General features: G+C 43.0%; 1 protein-coding gene across 2 annotated transcripts; it reads left to right on the top strand.

The window, feature by feature from the left end:
* The first annotated feature begins 415 nt into the window (after positions 1–415).
* Positions 416–14,242, top strand: Bzw1 (basic leucine zipper and W2 domains 1). Of its 2 annotated transcripts, XM_032901185.1 has the most exons (11): positions 416–546; positions 1,539–1,612; positions 4,758–4,934; positions 6,290–6,384; positions 7,588–7,653; positions 8,219–8,354; positions 8,654–8,934; positions 9,652–9,798; positions 10,595–10,733; positions 11,194–11,316; positions 11,970–14,242. In XM_032901185.1, exons 2-11 carry the CDS (start codon positions 1,549–1,551, stop codon positions 11,999–12,001), a joined length of 1,260 nt encoding a protein of 419 aa, XP_032757076.1. In that variant the 5' UTR covers positions 416–546; positions 1,539–1,548; the 3' UTR covers positions 12,002–14,242. The 2 variants fall into 2 exon arrangements, with proteins under 2 accessions (XP_032757076.1, XP_032757077.1); XM_032901186.1 differs by lacking the exons at positions 416–546; positions 1,539–1,612 and having other exon boundaries at positions 4,857–4,934; positions 6,290–6,295.
* The last annotated feature ends 2,743 nt before the right edge of the window (positions 14,243–16,985 follow it).

The raw sequence follows: 16,985 nt of genomic DNA, 5'->3' as shown, positions 1-16,985 counted from the left end.
GGCGGGTCAGACTTGCCCTTAGCCCGCTGCATTGCAGAGCACGGAGACCAGGCTGCAGTCTAGATCCCCACAGAACCCCATGCGAGCCCCGGCCTTCCTGCACGCCGCCAAGCGCCCCCCCCCCCGGGCTCCCGCTTCCGGAGGAGGGGTCTGGGGTGGGACGGGGCGGACTGGTCCAACTCGCGGCCATCGAGGGGCCGCTTCCCCCTTCCATCCCCGCCCCGAAGGGGGAGGCCGAACGATGCTGCGTTGGAAGGGGTACGGGCTACCCCGGTACTAGAGTCAGGGCAGCCTGGGGCTTTAGAGCGGGATGAGATGCCTACCACCCGCTGTGCTCGTCCGTGCCCCTGAGCTGCCACCCCGAGGCCCCGGCAGGGAAGGTGCGAACTGGCGCAGGGTAGAAATCTCGCGATAGCAGGGCTCCGGGGCGGGGGTGGCGCCTCTTCCTCTCCTCCTGCTCGCGTTAGTTCCGGTCGCAGAGGAGACAGCGCCGCAGTTGCCGCCAGCTCGGGAATTTCTGGCTCTTTTCTCTTCGCCTTAAATTCGGTGAGGCGAGCGCGGCGCAGCGCCGGGGGGCAGCGGCGCGCCGTGGCCTGGCGGAGGGCGAGGGGCGGCGGTGCAGTTCGGAGGGGCCGGAGGGACCCAGGGCCTGGATTCGTGGCCGGGCCGCCGCTCTGGAGGGCGGGCGAGGCCGCGGGCGCCGGGGTGGCGGCGCGCCCGTGTGCGCCCCCGGCCGGCCTGGGTAACAAAGCCGCCGCGGCCTCTGTTGGGTGATGTACGCGTGGGGGGGGTTCGGCGGGCGGGGCGCAGCCGCCGCCACCACCGCCGCGGCCGCCGCCTCCGCCGCTGCTTTCGCGGGAGGGCGGGCGGATGTACGGGGCGGCGGGGGCCCCGGCGCGCAGCGCCTCGGCGCCTGTGGTCCGCTCGGCGCGGCGGCCACCACCGCAGGCGACAGGGTCGGTGGAGAAGGGCCCACGGCGCTCTGGGGCCCGCCGCCCCAGCCCTGCGAGGCGGGAGGCACGGGAAAGGGTGTGGATGTGGAGACACGTGCCCGGGGAGGAGGCGGCTTGGGCTGTAGCGTTTGCGGCCAGCTCTCAGTTTTGCATCTTGGAAGGGTGCAAGCGATCTCAGCGGTTCTAGAGGCCACTTTGGAGTGAGGGCAGCGTTGATGCTGTTCAGGAGCTTTGACAGATAGCTCGTGACCGCGGCAGTCCTCTAAGTTCGGGTTACATAGAAAAAGTGGGAGTTGCAAAGAGCAGTGTAGAAGGGACTGAAAGGGACTGAACAGTTAAGTTAGTGATAGGACATTTGCCACCAGGCAGGATGTTACTAAAATGCCATATCTAGGTGTAGTTCCAGAACTGTCATCAAGGGGTTCTTTTAGAGGGAAACTTCTGCCACCAAGCTCTATTGCCTGTTAACTGAGAAAGTGCTGGATTTGCTTTAGTTGTAATTTTGACTTAGGGTTTGATACTTTGTTTCAAAAGTTAATATTACTGGCACAGGTGCTATTAAGGCCTTCTTTCCCTTTTCTCTAGGGTGTCTTTTATGAATAATCAAAAGCAGCAAAAACCAACGCTATCAGGCCAGCGTTTTAAAACCAGAAAAAGAGGTAAATATTTGTAAATCTCCTTTAAGCTTTCAGACACTTATCTTGGTTTCTCTCAATCAGCCGCATATATCACTAACCCCTCATGAGAAAATTGCAGAAACTTGAGTTTCTATTTAACTACTGTTTCAGATGAACAGTGTTTTCTACTGCTTTCTCAAATTTTCTTTTTTTTTTTTTTTTAGTGTGGAAACTAGTGGCTAAGATAAAAAGCTGTGACTTTAAGCTCATAGTTTTTAAGGAGAATTTGAACAGAGAAGGCTAAAAGAAAGGGGGACACTGCTAAAATCACTAATTTCACCTAGACTTTGTGGAGATATGTGAAAGGGACTCAGAGTGTCTAACATGGTCTAGGTCTTGGAAAATGGGAGAGGTGTCAGATTTTAATAGACTAACATGCTAGGATTAAAGGCGTGAGTTCCTGTTGGCAATCCAATCTGGGGATTGAATTTAGGATTTTGGCAGAGGCTGGCAGAGCTCTGAGTTCCAGGATAGCCAGGACTACACAAACCCTATCTTTAAGAAACCAACAACAAAAAAAGAAAGTTTAAATGGTATTCTTTGAAAACACAACATTGGTCAGGCATGGTAGCATAAGCCTTTAATTCTCGCAGTGGAGAGGTCCCTAAATGGAGGTCTTGTTAGTGAATTCCAGGCCAGCTGGGGCTACATAGGCCCAAAAAACGCACGTTAACCTGTTGAGTGATTTTGAGGAAATGGAGAGTGGGCTAACTATGGGTTTTAAGGTTGTTTCTTGTTTCTTACCTTTCACAGAAAGTTTGACATATATGTGACAGCATCTTTGTGTATTCTCCAAGGTCTGTCTCCCTGTTGGGGACACCAAAGTGTACTTTTATTCCAGTCTTTGCAGGCATAGATTTAGCCCATTAATTTTCTTAAACTACAGCAGTGTCAGTAATGAAGAAAACCACGTGTCCTTTGAGTTTGTAGATTCCCTAGCATTATCTTGGTAAAACTGATGGTATAACTTTTATTGTTAGCATCTGGGAGTTATCACGTCCTTAAATCCAGATAAAGGTGGTCCCTGCCATGTAGTGTGGCATCCTACTGTAATCCAGCACAGAAGAGTCACCATTAATAACTGGACCAGCCTAGGATACAAAAAACCCTGTCTTTAATTGCCTCCCCCAGTAACAAAAAAGGATCACTCGTGGCCTGGTTCTGGGTTACCTGGAGCTGAGGAGTTTAGAAGACAGGACTTTTCAGTAAAACCAAGAGAATCTTGAAAAAAATAATTTTCACTCTCACAGTGTGTAAAAAGGAATAAAGAATCATATAGTCTTTGCTGACAAACGTGAAAATTCAGATATCATTTGCCCTAAATTGGCAAGTTAAGTCATGGAAAAGCTGGAGTGCCTGTCAGTGGCAGAGCATTGCCTAGCGTGTGGGATGCCCTGGGTTCATCCCCCATACCACCAGTAAACAAAAGGACTGGGGCATGGGAGAGGCCTGATAATTCAGTAGAGGCTGATGATAAGTGCTTTCTGCTTTGCATTATTTAGTACTTTTGGGGATGCGTGTTATTTCGAAAGGGAATATTGAAAATGACTGGTTTTATTAGACTTGCTCCCCCTGTGGATGATCTGGGTGATTCCTAGCACCTATATTAGTCAGGTCCCATCTTCTTATAACTCCAGTTCCAGGGGATGCAGTGCCCTCTTCTGGTTTCCCCAGGCTCCAGGCAGACACATGTAGGTGTATACTATTTAAAGAGGAAAGTAGCTAGTTGCACAAAGGATATAATGGAGATGATTTCAGCTGGGTGGGTTTTGTTTGTTTTGAAGCAGGGTGTCTGCATAGCTCTGACTGTCCTGGAACTCAATGTGTAGACCAGGCTGGACTCAGGCTCACAGATCCTCCTACCTCTGCCTCCAAAGTGCTAGGATTAAAGGAAAAGCTAAAGTGTTAGGACACATGAAAGAAAAAGGGAAAGATCCCCTAAAACCTTAAGAGTAGTATGGACATAGCTACATAGCAAAACCTTGTCTCAAAACTGTTGATCTGGGCAGTGGTGGCACACACCTTTAATTGCAGCACCCAGCAGGCAAAGGCAGAGGATCCTGAGGTCAAGACTGGCCTGACTACATAGTGAGTTCCAGAACCCTGTCTCAATAAACCAAAAGAAAGAAAGACAGGGCTGGGGGTATAGGTCAGTAGAGTGCTTGTTCGACATGTATAAAGCCTTAGAATCTTATTTCTAAAGCTTAAGATATAGGAAGTGAAGGTTCAAAAATGGCAGGTTTGTTTTAGGCTACCCTGTAGCCAATGAGACCCTGTCTGAAAACAAAGGGACTGAAGAGATGATGACTGAGGGTCCCTGGAACTGGATGGCCAGCCAGTCAGTCAAAGTGAGCTCTAGGCTCAGTGAGAGACTGTCTTAATAAGATGGATACAAGTTAGGAAGACATTGTATCAACCTGATAGGGCCGACTAGCCTGCCCCTAGCTCAGTAGCTTGTACAGCATATGGGAGACTAAGTTCTAAAATCAGTCCAAGGCAGGGAAGGTGCCTGTGTGACCATGCTCAGAAAAAGAAAGGCAGTGTGCAAATTTTTAGAGGAATAAAGTATACCTGGTATAAAAAGGTTAGTGTTACATAGTCTTTTTTTTTTTTTTTTTTGGTTCTTTTTTTTGGAGCTGGGGACCGAACCCAGGGCCTTGTGCTTCCTAGGCAAGCGCTCTACCACTGAGCTAAATCCCCAACCCCACGTGTTACATAGTCTTTATTTGCTTTTGAGACAGGATATCACTATTGTAGACCAGAGTCTAGAATTCAGGATCCACCTGCCTCTGCCTTCTTAGTGCTGGGATTAAAGGCTTGTGCCATTATGGCTGATATAGGTTCCTTAGAGCAGTCTGGTTGCAGTAGAAGCAGGAAATCCTAGCACATTGAGCTTGCAAAGTGGAGCAGCCATATAGTTCTTGACCAGGTAGGTCATCCTGCGGGAGACACTGGGTGTGTTTAATCTTTCTCCTGTCATACTTACTCTGAATCTTGGGTACTTGCCTTTTTCCAGCTATTGAATTAAACGAAACTCAGTAATTTGGTTAGCTTATCATATTTGCTGGTTTGTGCCATTTTTGATAAGCTTCTTGAAACTACTTTTTTTCTCTCTCTCTCTCTTCAGATGAAAAAGAGAGGTTTGACCCTACTCAGTTTCAAGACTGTATTATTCAAGGCTTAACTGAAACTGGTACTGATTTGGAAGCAGTAGCTAAGTTTCTTGATGCTTCTGGAGCAAAACTTGACTACCGCCGCTATGCAGAAACACTCTTTGACATTCTGGTGGCTGGCGGAATGCTGGGTGAGTATCTGGGTTTTGTGGACCTAATTTAGGGAAGTGATATACAGAGATAATGGAGAAGCCAGAATGTGTGCTTTCGACAGACCCAACAGGAGGATGGGACCTTAAAAAATGTATTTATTTTTGTTTTACGTGCATTCACTTCTGTTGGAGTGTCAGTTCCTGTGGTAGCCTCAGCTGCCTTGGAGCTGGGATTGTGGACAGCTGTGAACTACCTGGGCATTGACTCCAGGGCTCTTACCACCCAGCAGTCTCTCGAGCCCCTCAGACCTTCAATTTTTTAAGTACTTTACTAAAGGAATATATTTTTCTTCTTAAAGATTTATTTTATGTATATGAGTAAACTGTAGCTGTCTTCAGACACACCGGAAGGGGTATAGGATCCCATTACAGATGGTCGAGAGGCACCATGTGGTTGCTGGGAATTGAATTCGGACCTCTGGAAGAGTGGTCAGTGTTTTTAACTGCTGAGCCATCTCTCTAGCCCTGAAATTTTATTTTAAGTATACAGAGAGAATTTATTTATTTATTTATTTATTTATTTATTTATTTATTTATTTATTTATTTAGATAGGGTTTCACTTGGATATAGCCCAGGCTAGCTTTGACTTGTGAATTCCTCTTGTCTTAGCTGCCTTTCTCAATTGTTATGATTGTTATAATGTGAAAACTGGGGTTTTGAGTCAGTTGTGGTGGCAATGTACATAACTCTAATCTCAGTGTGTTCAGGAGGATCACAAGTTGCAGGCCAGCCTGGGCTAAGTGCCAAGATCCTTCTTTAAAAGAATAGGAATTGGGGTTGGGGATTTAGCTCAGTGGTAGAGCGCTTGCCCAGGAAGCGCAAGGCCCTGGGTTCGGTCCCCAGCTCCGAAAAAAAAGAACCAAAAAAAAAAAAAAAAAAGAATAGGAATTGATAGCACAATGCAACCGCCTTGGACGTTTAAAATTTACTTTCTGTGTGGAAAGTTAAATATAACCAAAATCAGATGTGAATGTCTCCACCTAGCCTGTTTGGCACTGTTGAATGGTTGGTCATTGCATTCCTTTCATTAAAGATGTCTATAATTATTTCGTATGTGCGTGTATATATGTGGGTGTGCGTAGTAAATATATGTGATCAAAGCTCAGCAGTAGACTTGGCAGCAAACACGAGTATGCTCTATGGGGAGTATGCTTGTTTGGTTGCTGTGTTAATTTTTTCATTTTATTTGTACATAATGAGCCATCTGACTATTTGGATTTTAGAGTGTTAACATACTATTTTATATTGGAAATCCTTACAAATACGTGATAAGGCTGACATGACCACCTATTTAAGAAGAAGGTTACTGCATATTTACCGTAGTCTTTCTCAGCCCCAGGTGGTACACTGGCAGATGACATGATGCGCACAGATGTCTGTGTGTTTGCAGCACAAGAAGACCTAGAGACCATGCAAGCATTCGCTCAGGTAAGCGAAACTGCCATATAGCTATATCTGAGGGATGCTCTACTTTTTAAAGGTTACAGGTAGAAGTTCTATTTGATGAAATATGGTAGATTAGAAATGTCATGTTCAGGAGTAAATTTGCTGTGGTTTGGGCTTTTGTTTCTTGGTTGGTTGGTTTGTTAGTGTTTTGAGACAAGGTTTGTCTGTCTAACAGGCTGCCTTGGAACTCACTTTGTAGACACAGATCTGCCTGCCTCGGCATGCGCAGCTTTTACTCTTTCTTTCTGAGAAACATTGTTTTTTACAATTATGTGTATGTGCATATGAGTGCAGATGTCCTCAAGAGACTAAAGGCATCAGATTCCCTGAGTCCATAAGTAGCAGGCACTTGTGAGCCAGCCACTGTTACTGCTGGGAACCAAACTCCTGTTAACTACCCTGTTGACTACTGGGCAGTCAACACTTAGTTCCTAGACTTGTTTCTCTGGAATTACTCTAAGAAAGGAAGCAAGCCAGGTTGGTTAGCACATGACTATAATCCCATTGAAAAATTGAGGCAGGAAGATCACAAGGTCATCCTAGGGTATATAGTGTGTTCACTGCAGGCCTATACTACTTTAAAGCCTGTTTGAGTTTTCACCATCCCACCTCCTAACAGATACTCAGCTGGACAGGGTAACTCATGCCTGGAATTCAGGAGACAGGCTAGATGATTTGAGGTAGACTTGGACTATTTATAGGGATCTATTTATAGGGAGACTATGTCTAAAAAATGTTAATTTTCTTGTGATTGCTGTATTAAGCAATTCTTTTTATTTTGAAGAAAAAGATGAATGTATTGATCCAGGCTGGCCTGGAACTTGCTTTGTAGCCCACCTTAGGCTTGAACTTGAGAAGCCCTTGTGCCTCAGCCTTCCTGGTGCAGACTGCTCTATTGCCACAGTCGGCTTCGTGGTTATATGCTTACTACTTGTAAGCATAAGCAAAGAATCTAATGTGTCCAACCCTGAAATTTGGTGTCTTATGTATAGTTGTACACAAAAAAGTATAGTTGTATTTTGTGATCTTACTGTTACTTGAGCAATTATTAATTAGTCTTAGGTTAGCTGTAGTGATAGAAGTTACTAAGAAGTGGCTGTTAAGTGTTTATATATTTGAGGTGTGATAAGATTTTACAGTATAGAGTCCTTTTTGGTTCTAGGAATGACTTTAATCTTCTTCTAGGTTTTTAACAAGTTAATCAGGCGCTACAAATACCTGGAGAAAGGTTTTGAAGATGAAGTTAAAAAGGTATGAGGAGGCATTGGGTAGGGCGTTTACTTAGCCTACGCAAGACCCAGCGTTCAGTCTCTAGCAGCCACAGATTGGACATAGTGTTAGACATTTAAATAGGCTCTTATTGAAATACCATTTGGAGAGTATAGCAGTTATTCTTCTGAAATATTGGAAACTTTACACATTGTCACTTAGTGTTGTATTGAAAAAAATGGCAGTTAAAAATCGAGAGACCCTTCCTAAGATGGATGATAAAGGGTCGGAGTGTAAAGTGCTAAAGAAGTTACTTGTATTTTACTCCCTACTGCCAAATATTTCATAAATGGATGATGCAGCAGCAGAAAGGCTGACAGAATTTAAGTATCAGGCTTTGTTCTAGCTTTTCAGTATTATAAAAACTGAAGGGCAAGTTTTATCATTCACATGTAATATGTAATGAAACCAAGACACAGATTGGCCCAAGATCATTGACTTAAAATAGAGATAGAAATGTTAATGATTGGGCCTTAGCTGGATATGTTGTTTTACTGCTTCTCCTAACACAGTGCAAGTGCTCTTTTAACTCTGTTTACTTTTACAGTTACTGCTCTTCCTGAAGGGATTTTCAGAGTCGGAGAGGAACAAGCTCGCCATGTTGACTGGGGTCCTTCTGGCTAATGGAACCCTCAATGCATCCATTCTTAACAGCCTTTATAATGAGAATTTGGTTAAAGAAGGTAATTAGCGTTTGAACTGTTGTAAATGCATGGTTCAGTGTTTCTGTGGGGTGTGTGGATGGATATTAGCGCCTGCTTGGAGTTGGGGAGGAACTTGAGTGTTCCTTTGGTGGTGACTACTTCGGGCGCAGAATATCAGGTTATCGTATAAATTTTCAACTGCTACTAGGCCAGTAGCCAGTGACAGAATAGGGGAGTTGGGGTGAAATGGTCTCATTGACACAGGAAAGGTGGGGTTTGGGTGGGTTTGAAGAAACTGAGGAATGTATGTCTGTTAGACAAGCAACTCTGTTTTACAGGGGTTTCAGCAGCTTTTGCTGTAAAGCTCTTTAAATCATGGATAAATGAGAAAGACATCAATGCAGTTGCTGCAAGTCTTCGGAAAGTCAGCATGGACAACAGACTGATGGAGCTGTTCCCTGCCAATAAACAGAGTGTTGAGCACTTCACTAAGTATTTCACTGAGGCAGGCTTGAAAGAGCTTTCAGAGTATGTCCGCAACCAGCAGACCATTGGGGCTCGGAAGGAGCTCCAGAAGGAGCTTCAGGAGCAGATGTCCCGCGGTGACCCCTTCAAAGACGTAAGCTGCTCTTGTGTAGACCTCTTTCTTTAATGTGTACGTCTGTTTCTCCTGCACACATGAATGTGTACCACGTGTGTGCGCGCTCCTGGTGTCTGAGGAGGTCCGAGGAGGAACCCTTGGAATTGAAGTGATTAAGTCTTGAAAGAGTAGCTGGTGCTCTTAACTGCTGAGCTGTCCATCTGGTCCCCTTTAAGCCATCTTTATATGCCTGTGTTTTTTTTACATAGATGTTTTTGTTCATTCAGAATTTTCTCAGAGAGCCTGGATTAATAATTATAGAATTGGGTTTCCTTTAGCCCTCTTCATATACTTAAAGTTTTATTGGTACCCAGAGATAATAACTTTGAAGATTTCTGTTTGCTGAGCCGTCTCACCTGCCAGATCCAGTTTGTGTATAAAGTAGATTGGCAGAGCTATTCTGTTCTGTGTGGTACTGGTGAAGTTTGTTCCAGTAGGAAAGGTTGGTTAGTTGGTTTGCTCGCTTGCCTGCTTATTTCAGACATGGACTCACTATAAAGCTCTGGCTGGCCCGGGACTCTGTAGACTGGGCTGGCCTCAAACCTAGGTCCACCTGCCTGTGCCTCAGAAGTGAGTGCTGGAATTAGCTTATTTATACACCTGGTTGGAAAAGCATTTTTCACTTTTGTAAAATGTCTAAATTTGCTGTGTAAAGAATTAAAAATATCTTGTTTTTTTTTTTGGATTGTTTTGCAGATAATTTTATATGTCAAGGAGGAGATGAAGAAAAACAACATCCCAGAACCAGTGGTCATTGGGATTGTGTGGTCAAGTGTGATGAGCACCGTGGAGTGGAACAAGAAAGAGGAGCTTGTAGCAGAACAAGCCATCAAGCACTTGAAGGTATTGGGGCTGTGATGGTGTCACACTCGAGGTGGGGTGTGTGAACTGAGAGGATATTTGTCTAAGGTTCTCAACCTGTGAGTTGTGATCCCTTTGGGGCCAAATGACTCTTTCACAGGATTTGTCTCTTACGATCATCAAAAAATACAGATACTTACATTACGATTTACAACAGCAACATTACAGTTGTGAAGTAGCAACAAAAATAACTCTATTATTTGGGGATCACCACAACATACATTAAAGGGTTGCAGCATTAGGAAGGTTAGGAACCATCGCTCTAAGGATTTACCACATTTGTGGTGCTGGGCACAATTTACCTGTACTTCATGTTGATAATTTTTTAAGGCTTACTTGGACTTATTTGGGTCATAAATTAGAACTAATAACATGTTTAAAAGTAATTTAAGTCTGATTTGATACTGCTGAGGGAATGTTAGAAAATGGGGTGGGGGGGGGAGGCTGGAGAGATGGCTCAGTGGTTAAGAGCACTGACTGCTCTTCCAGAGTTCAATTCCCAGCAACCACATGGTGTCTCACAACCATCTGTAATGGGTTCCAATGCCCTCTTCTGGTGTGCCTGAAGACAGTGACAGTGTACTGACATACATGAAATAAATAAATCTTTAAAAAAGGCGGGGAGGGGTTATCTTTTTATTCCACTGAAGTAGATCTTAAATTTTTCTGCTCCATCAATTTTTATTCCTAATTTCCAATGAGGTGATGAGAGCGGTAAAGGTGTTACTATTGTGGGAGATTTATAATGGGTGATTATAAGTCATTTTTCTTTTCAAAGCAATACAGCCCTCTACTTGCTGCCTTCACTACTCAAGGTCAGTCTGAGCTGACTCTGTTACTGAAGATTCAGGAGTATTGCTATGACAACATTCACTTCATGAAAGCCTTCCAGAAAATAGTGGTGCTCTTTTATAAAGGTGGGTAATCGTTAGTTCTGTGGAAGTTGTATAAAATACTGGGAATAAATCAGGAGGGCTCCTTCTATTCACAAAGTGAAGTCCTGTGGCTGAAGGGGCGGTTGTTTGTTTTTGAGTCTGCCTATCACTTGTGTTGACTGTCCTAGAACTTGCAGCCAGGCTGATCTGCTACTCAAGATCTCCATGCCTCTGCCTCCACCTCCAAAGTGTCAAAGGCATGTTTCCCTACACCCAGCAGAATTGGGTGTTTGTAATTGGGTACATTGCTATTCGAACATCTGTGAACCTTATTCACAAGGTAAATCCAAGTTAACTCCATAAGCGAGACCCTATCTCTGCCCACCCTGCCATTACCCCACAGAAAAACAATCCAAGTGCCAGGTTAGGCATTTGTACCTGTGTGTGGTTCTGTAGATTGGTTATGTTCAAACTTGCTAATATAAATGACTGTTGTTTGTAGCTGAGGTCCTGAGTGAAGAGCCCATTCTGAAGTGGTATAAAGACGCACATGTTGCAAAGGGGAAAAGTGTCTTCCTTGAGCAAATGAAGAAGTTTGTAGAATGGCTCAAAAATGCTGAGGAGGGTAAGTCTTTTCTTTGATGGACGTTGGGTGGTGGCATGTGGTTTGTGTTGAATGGCTTGCCTCCCAACTGCGAGGATCAATTACTGGAAATGGGTTTGAGCGTGACACAGATTAATCTTCACATTTCTTCCTTCTGCTACTGTGTGTGGGGGAAGAGTGGGTGTTTATTTTGTAACTACACTCCGTTCTCTTCAGACACCAGAAGAGAGGATCAGATCTCATTACAGATGGCTGTGAGCCACCATGTGGTTGCCGGGAATTGAACTCAGGACCTCTGGAAGAGTAGTCAGTGTTCTTAACCACTGAGCCATCTCTCCAGCCCCTGTAAATGTTGTTTATATTATCCATGGTCATCTCTTTTTCACAAGAGGGGAAGCTAGACATCAGTCATTGTAATTAGTGTTGTGTGTGTGTGGGTGTGAGTGCCATGGACTATGTGGAGAACAACTCTCCTTATATCAGTGATCAAACTCTGGTTATATGCTGGCTTCATTATGGTATCTTACACTAAACACTAGAGAAATTAGAAGTTTTGAGATATATAACTTGTTCTCAGTTGATATTAGTCAAATTCTGAAATGATTATAAAGTTTCAAATAATGGCAAATGGCTTCCTGAAGCAAGATGTTGACTATTTTCAAACTCTTTTCTAGAATCTGAGTCGGAAGCTGAAGAAGGTGACTGAATTTTGAAACAACATCCTCAGTAAAGCAAACAGGAGTTGTAGATAAATGTCATGTCTCATGTGTCCTGGTTCTTACATCTTCCTACCTCCCTATATCAAGCATGATATAAGGGCTTTCATGCAGTTTTTATTTTAACTGTTTTCTGGTTACTGGGAAGGTTGGGTTTGGTTCCTGAACCATGTGTAAGGAGCTGCAGGAGCCGTGGAACGGAAGCTGGCGCTGCACTGGTCTTCAGTTCCCTCTACCTCCTGTATTTTCTACTGTAATAATGTGATGTAAGGCCCTCCGCAGTGCAGTGAGCACTTCACCTTATTCCCTGGGTTTCTATATAAACAGTTTTCAAGATATGATTTGGTTAAAAATAATTTGTTACAAAAAGATTCTGTTTGCAAATTAAACTGTAAAAGTATCCAAAGTCTCAAAAGGCAATGATTTGTGTGATAACTCAGTGTGTCCAGAGCCCTGTTCATCAGTGAAAATCCTGCAGATGATTGAATCCTTAACATGAATCCTGACGTTGGTTATTTGTGAGCATTTTCTTATATTTTTAACTCCAGATGTTGTTGATTTCTGGGTTTCATCCTTAGTAAAGCCATGGAGAGCAAACTTGAGTTTGAGAACTACACATGGCAGAGGTAGGAAGAAGGAAGCTGAGCCTTTTTCCAGAGCCTTCTAGGTTCATTTGCATCTTTCCAGGTAGAACAGTAGCTACTCCTCATACAAACGTTCTACCCCAGGATACAGCCAGACTCTTAGAAAGAAAGCGTTCCCACAAGGAGCGAGTCAAGGAAATGTCTTGTCACTAACCCATGAGATTGTTGGGAGTGTTTTGGGTGAGTGTGTTCTAACAGGATCTGGACACGACTCCATTTCCTTTTGTGAAGGCGAAGGACAGTCATTAGCAGTCCGCCATTCAGTTATCTGGGCCTGGCCTCATTCTGCTATATACAAGCACCTAGTAACTCACCCTAGTTGCCATTTTTTTTAATTGCCGTGAGCCAAATACTTCAATTAATTAATCTATTTTAATGGCTGCCTTCGTTGCTTTTCTTTTTGCTATCCATTTATAGTTGGTAGGGGAAAATGTAGCCACCTTTTTGGCAAAGGCTGAAAGTGAACATTTTGAACTTTTTTTTAATTGGTAAAAGAAAATAGTAAGAATAATGCCACCAGAGACTTGAGTGGAAATTGCCCATTTTGAAGGTGCCATTCTTAGAAGCCAAGAATTTGGTATTTAAAGTCTATCTTGAGAATAACATGTAATATAATTTGAAATAAAGGTATAGTAACCTTAAGAGCATTATAGTGAAAACATTGGTGGGTGGGGTGAATTTGTAAAATGAATGACTTTGATAAAGTTTTATGCACAGGCAAATGTATTCATTAGATTCTGTGTAGTGATCTGCTTCCTTTGTAATTTGTAGTCCTAAAAAGATTTTTTTTAAAATAAAGTCCATCCTTACATTTAGGTTTTATAGATCAGTCTTTTTATTCCCCTCATAAACCCCATTGGTCCCTAATGGTGTGCTGTATGTTGTGCTTTCAAATGTCAACTGTATACGGATTAGTAACAATTTGTCCTTAGAACTCGCAAACTAAACACCTCACAGATTTCCAATGTAGCTAAAACTACATTGCATTTCTACAACCTTATCCTTGCATGTTACCGCCGTTTGAAACTCACCCTTTATTATATACTGTGTATAGTCAGAGTGTGGAGTCTTCCAGAACTACATTATGATCTTTGATCATTGATCTTTTTCCCCCTTTATACACAGTAGTGTTTACTTAATATAATAGCACATGGGTAAGGCACCTGTTAGTACAGTGTAAAGAACGAGATTTATGAAATTCTCATTTTAAGTTTAAATGCCAACCTATGGCCTCCAATATGTAATTCCTAATAGAGATGTTAAAATTGTACTCTGAATCATGATTGGGAAAACTGTTGACTGAATTCCTAACTTGGTGTCAGTTTCTAAGGCCTTTAGTGTCCTAGATACTGTACTGTGTGTATTTAGAATTGATAAGTGTCACCTTACTCTGGGATTATTGTCCTAGAAATATTCTGCTCTTACAAAATTTGCAGATACCAAAATGCCACATATTTTGCTCAGCATAACGATTGGTGGTGAGGGGAAATGCATGTGACCAAGTGTTCAAGCTTTTTCCATTATCCAACCCCCCAGAAACCTTTTCCCCTAATAGCACCCCAATAAATTTTAATATAGATAACACTATGTACTGTGTCTGTGCTTTATACATGAAACAAGCATTTTATATATATCATAAAAGTGAATTTACAATTAAAGTGTTTTAATAGTTTATTTTTCATAGTGTAAAGGTTTGTCCTATCTCTCACCTCTGATGCTGGGGCTTGAGCCCAGTCTTGTACCATCAACCGTTTTGAGTTGATCTCATTAAGATCAGGCCAGCTTTGAACTGTCACTCAGGCTGTAAACTTTGACATCTGTGTAGTTAGGGGTCTAAGCCTGTAACTCCTGGTCTATGAATCACCATTCAGTTTGTACCTTAGGCCACCACAGGCACTAGGCAAAACATTTCCCTTTGGTTTGGAAGCTTTGTGGAGCTTTGTAGGGCTTTGCAGATGAGTGAAGAAAAAGGCAACAGATTGTAACTTTGAAGCTGGTCCTGGCTGACCTGGAAAACTCAGTCTCTTCCTCCCCAGTGCTGGGATTCAATGTGCATTTTACCACACCTAGCATGAGACAGGTTCTTGTTTTGGTTGTAGGTTTGTCTTTGAATCAACTGGATTTCTTTTCCAATGAATTTATTTTACACATTAAAAATAAATTCATTGGGATTCCTGACAAGTGGCCTATTTCAAAGTTGTGGACATAGCACTGTTCTGAAATTTTTTTTTTTTTTTTTTTTTTTTTTTTTTTTTTGGTTCTTTTTTTCGGAGCTGGGGACCAAACCCAGGGCCTTGCGCTTCCTAGGCAAGCGCTCTACCACTGAGCTAAATCCCCAACTCCTGTTCTGAAATTTTACTTGTTTTATTTTTTGTTCTGTTGCTGTGACAAAATATGACCAAGGCAATTTATAAAAGCATTTCATTTGGGAACTCACAGTTCCCGATGGTTAGAGTCCATGATTATGGGCTTATAGTGGAATTATGGCTAGAGCACGACAGCAGGCATGACACTGGAGCAGCAGCTGAGAGATTTCAAGTTGTCTCAACACCCAGGAGGCAGAAGCCCACCACCAGATGTACAACTCCAATCCTCTACAAACAGTTCCACCTATGGGGGTGGGGATGCATTTTCATGCAGACACCCACACTTGTCAACTGTACTGGGCTTTCAGAACCCAGTGATTTCGTTGATGTAAATGTTAACAGCCAAATAAAGTCAAGTTGCTTTGTGTGTATTTATCAATCTGAAATACTTCTACTCAACCAGTATACTGAGATCTTAAGATCCATGGATGGATCTTTCAATCCAGCGTGGAGGAGAAAGTGGCAGGTAGATCTGAGTTTGGCCAGTAGGTTTGATTTAAACAATCTGGAAAAATCTGGCAAGTGCTTTTGACTGGAAAAATTTTTAGAATTGGCTTTTTCTTGAGGAAAATGGATTTTATAGAGGATTAATAACTCTTGGTCTTGGTGGGTTTAATTGGGGTCTGTAGCTCAGAAGTTAAGTGTGAGGCCTTAGGTGTAATTCCTACTGCCAAAAGGCTTTACTTCTCTCCTTCCACTTAACTGGGCTGGCAAAGATAGGGTTACTATCTATTTAGTGAACCCTACTTGTGGAATTGTTAAAAAGACCAGCTGACCACATAGAATCCCTTAGTTCCCAGGCCAGTGCTGTGGTCTAGACATAGAAGGTAGATTATCCAAAGAAGTGAAGGTTTGAGACCCTCATGAAATTTGAATGTTTACTATTGTGTAGTGGATTCAAGTTGCTACAATTACCAAGTATTAGTGTCCTCTTTTAGAGAATTCCAAGATAGTACCCATTTAAAAATAAGTTGTCTGGAGTGTTCAAGTGGCAGAACATTTAATCTAGCACGCCAATACTAGTTTAATGCATGCAGAGGGTTCCTGTAGTTCAAGTCACAGATAATAATGGTGAAAATTAAATCCCAACACCATGTACTTTAGAACTACCACAAAATCCAGTTTAAGACTGTCTGCCGGGGTTGGGGATTTAGCTCAGTGGTAGAGCGCTTGCCTAGCTAGCGCAAGGCCCTGAGTTCGGTCCCCAGCTCCAAAAAAAAAAAATGAAACATGAAAAAAAAAGACTGGGGTTGGGGATTTAGCTCAGTGGTAGAGCGCTTGCCTAGGAAGCTTAAGGCCCTGGGTTCGATCCCCAGCTCCGAAAAAAAAAAACCAAAAAAAAAAAAAAAAGACTGTCTGCCTACTTGATGCCAATTCCAAAGCTGGCTCTCTGGCTGTTTTTACATTATGTCAGTTCTCTACCATGTTGGTTCTGGGGATTGAACTTGGGGCATCAGGCTTGGTGGCAAGCATATTTACTGAGTCTTCTCACTGGGGGTTCCTTGAAAGAGTCTCACTATTCGACTCTTGTTGGCCTGCAACTTTCTGTGACGATTGGGCTGGCCTTGATCATGAGATCCATAGGCCCTTGACTCTCAAGTGCTGGAATCAAAGACCTCACCCAGTGTAATTCTGAATCAACCCTGGTCCTCTGAAAGAAGCTAGTGTTCTTATGCACTACCTTCAGACACCAAAGGGGGCATCAGATGCCATTACAGATGGTTGTGAGACACCATGTGGTTGCTGCAATTTGAACTCAAGACCTCTGAAGAGCTGAGCTATCTCTCCAGCCCTTAAATCTAATTTTTCAAAACCAATTTAAACATACCTTAAAGACCTGAAAAGCGTTCTCATACAGATTGTAAGCCACTGTTCAAGCTGTTTTCTATGTATGTAATTAAACATGTCATGATCCTGTTTTACTGATACAACCATAGGAATGCCTAGGCCTAGGTGTTGTACTA

Source organism: Rattus rattus, chromosome 4, assembly GCF_011064425.1.
Source record: "Rattus rattus isolate New Zealand chromosome 4, Rrattus_CSIRO_v1, whole genome shotgun sequence".
NCBI classification, from domain to species: Eukaryota; Metazoa; Chordata; class Mammalia; order Rodentia; family Muridae; genus Rattus; species Rattus rattus.
This window is presented reverse-complemented; position numbering and strand designations above follow the sequence as displayed.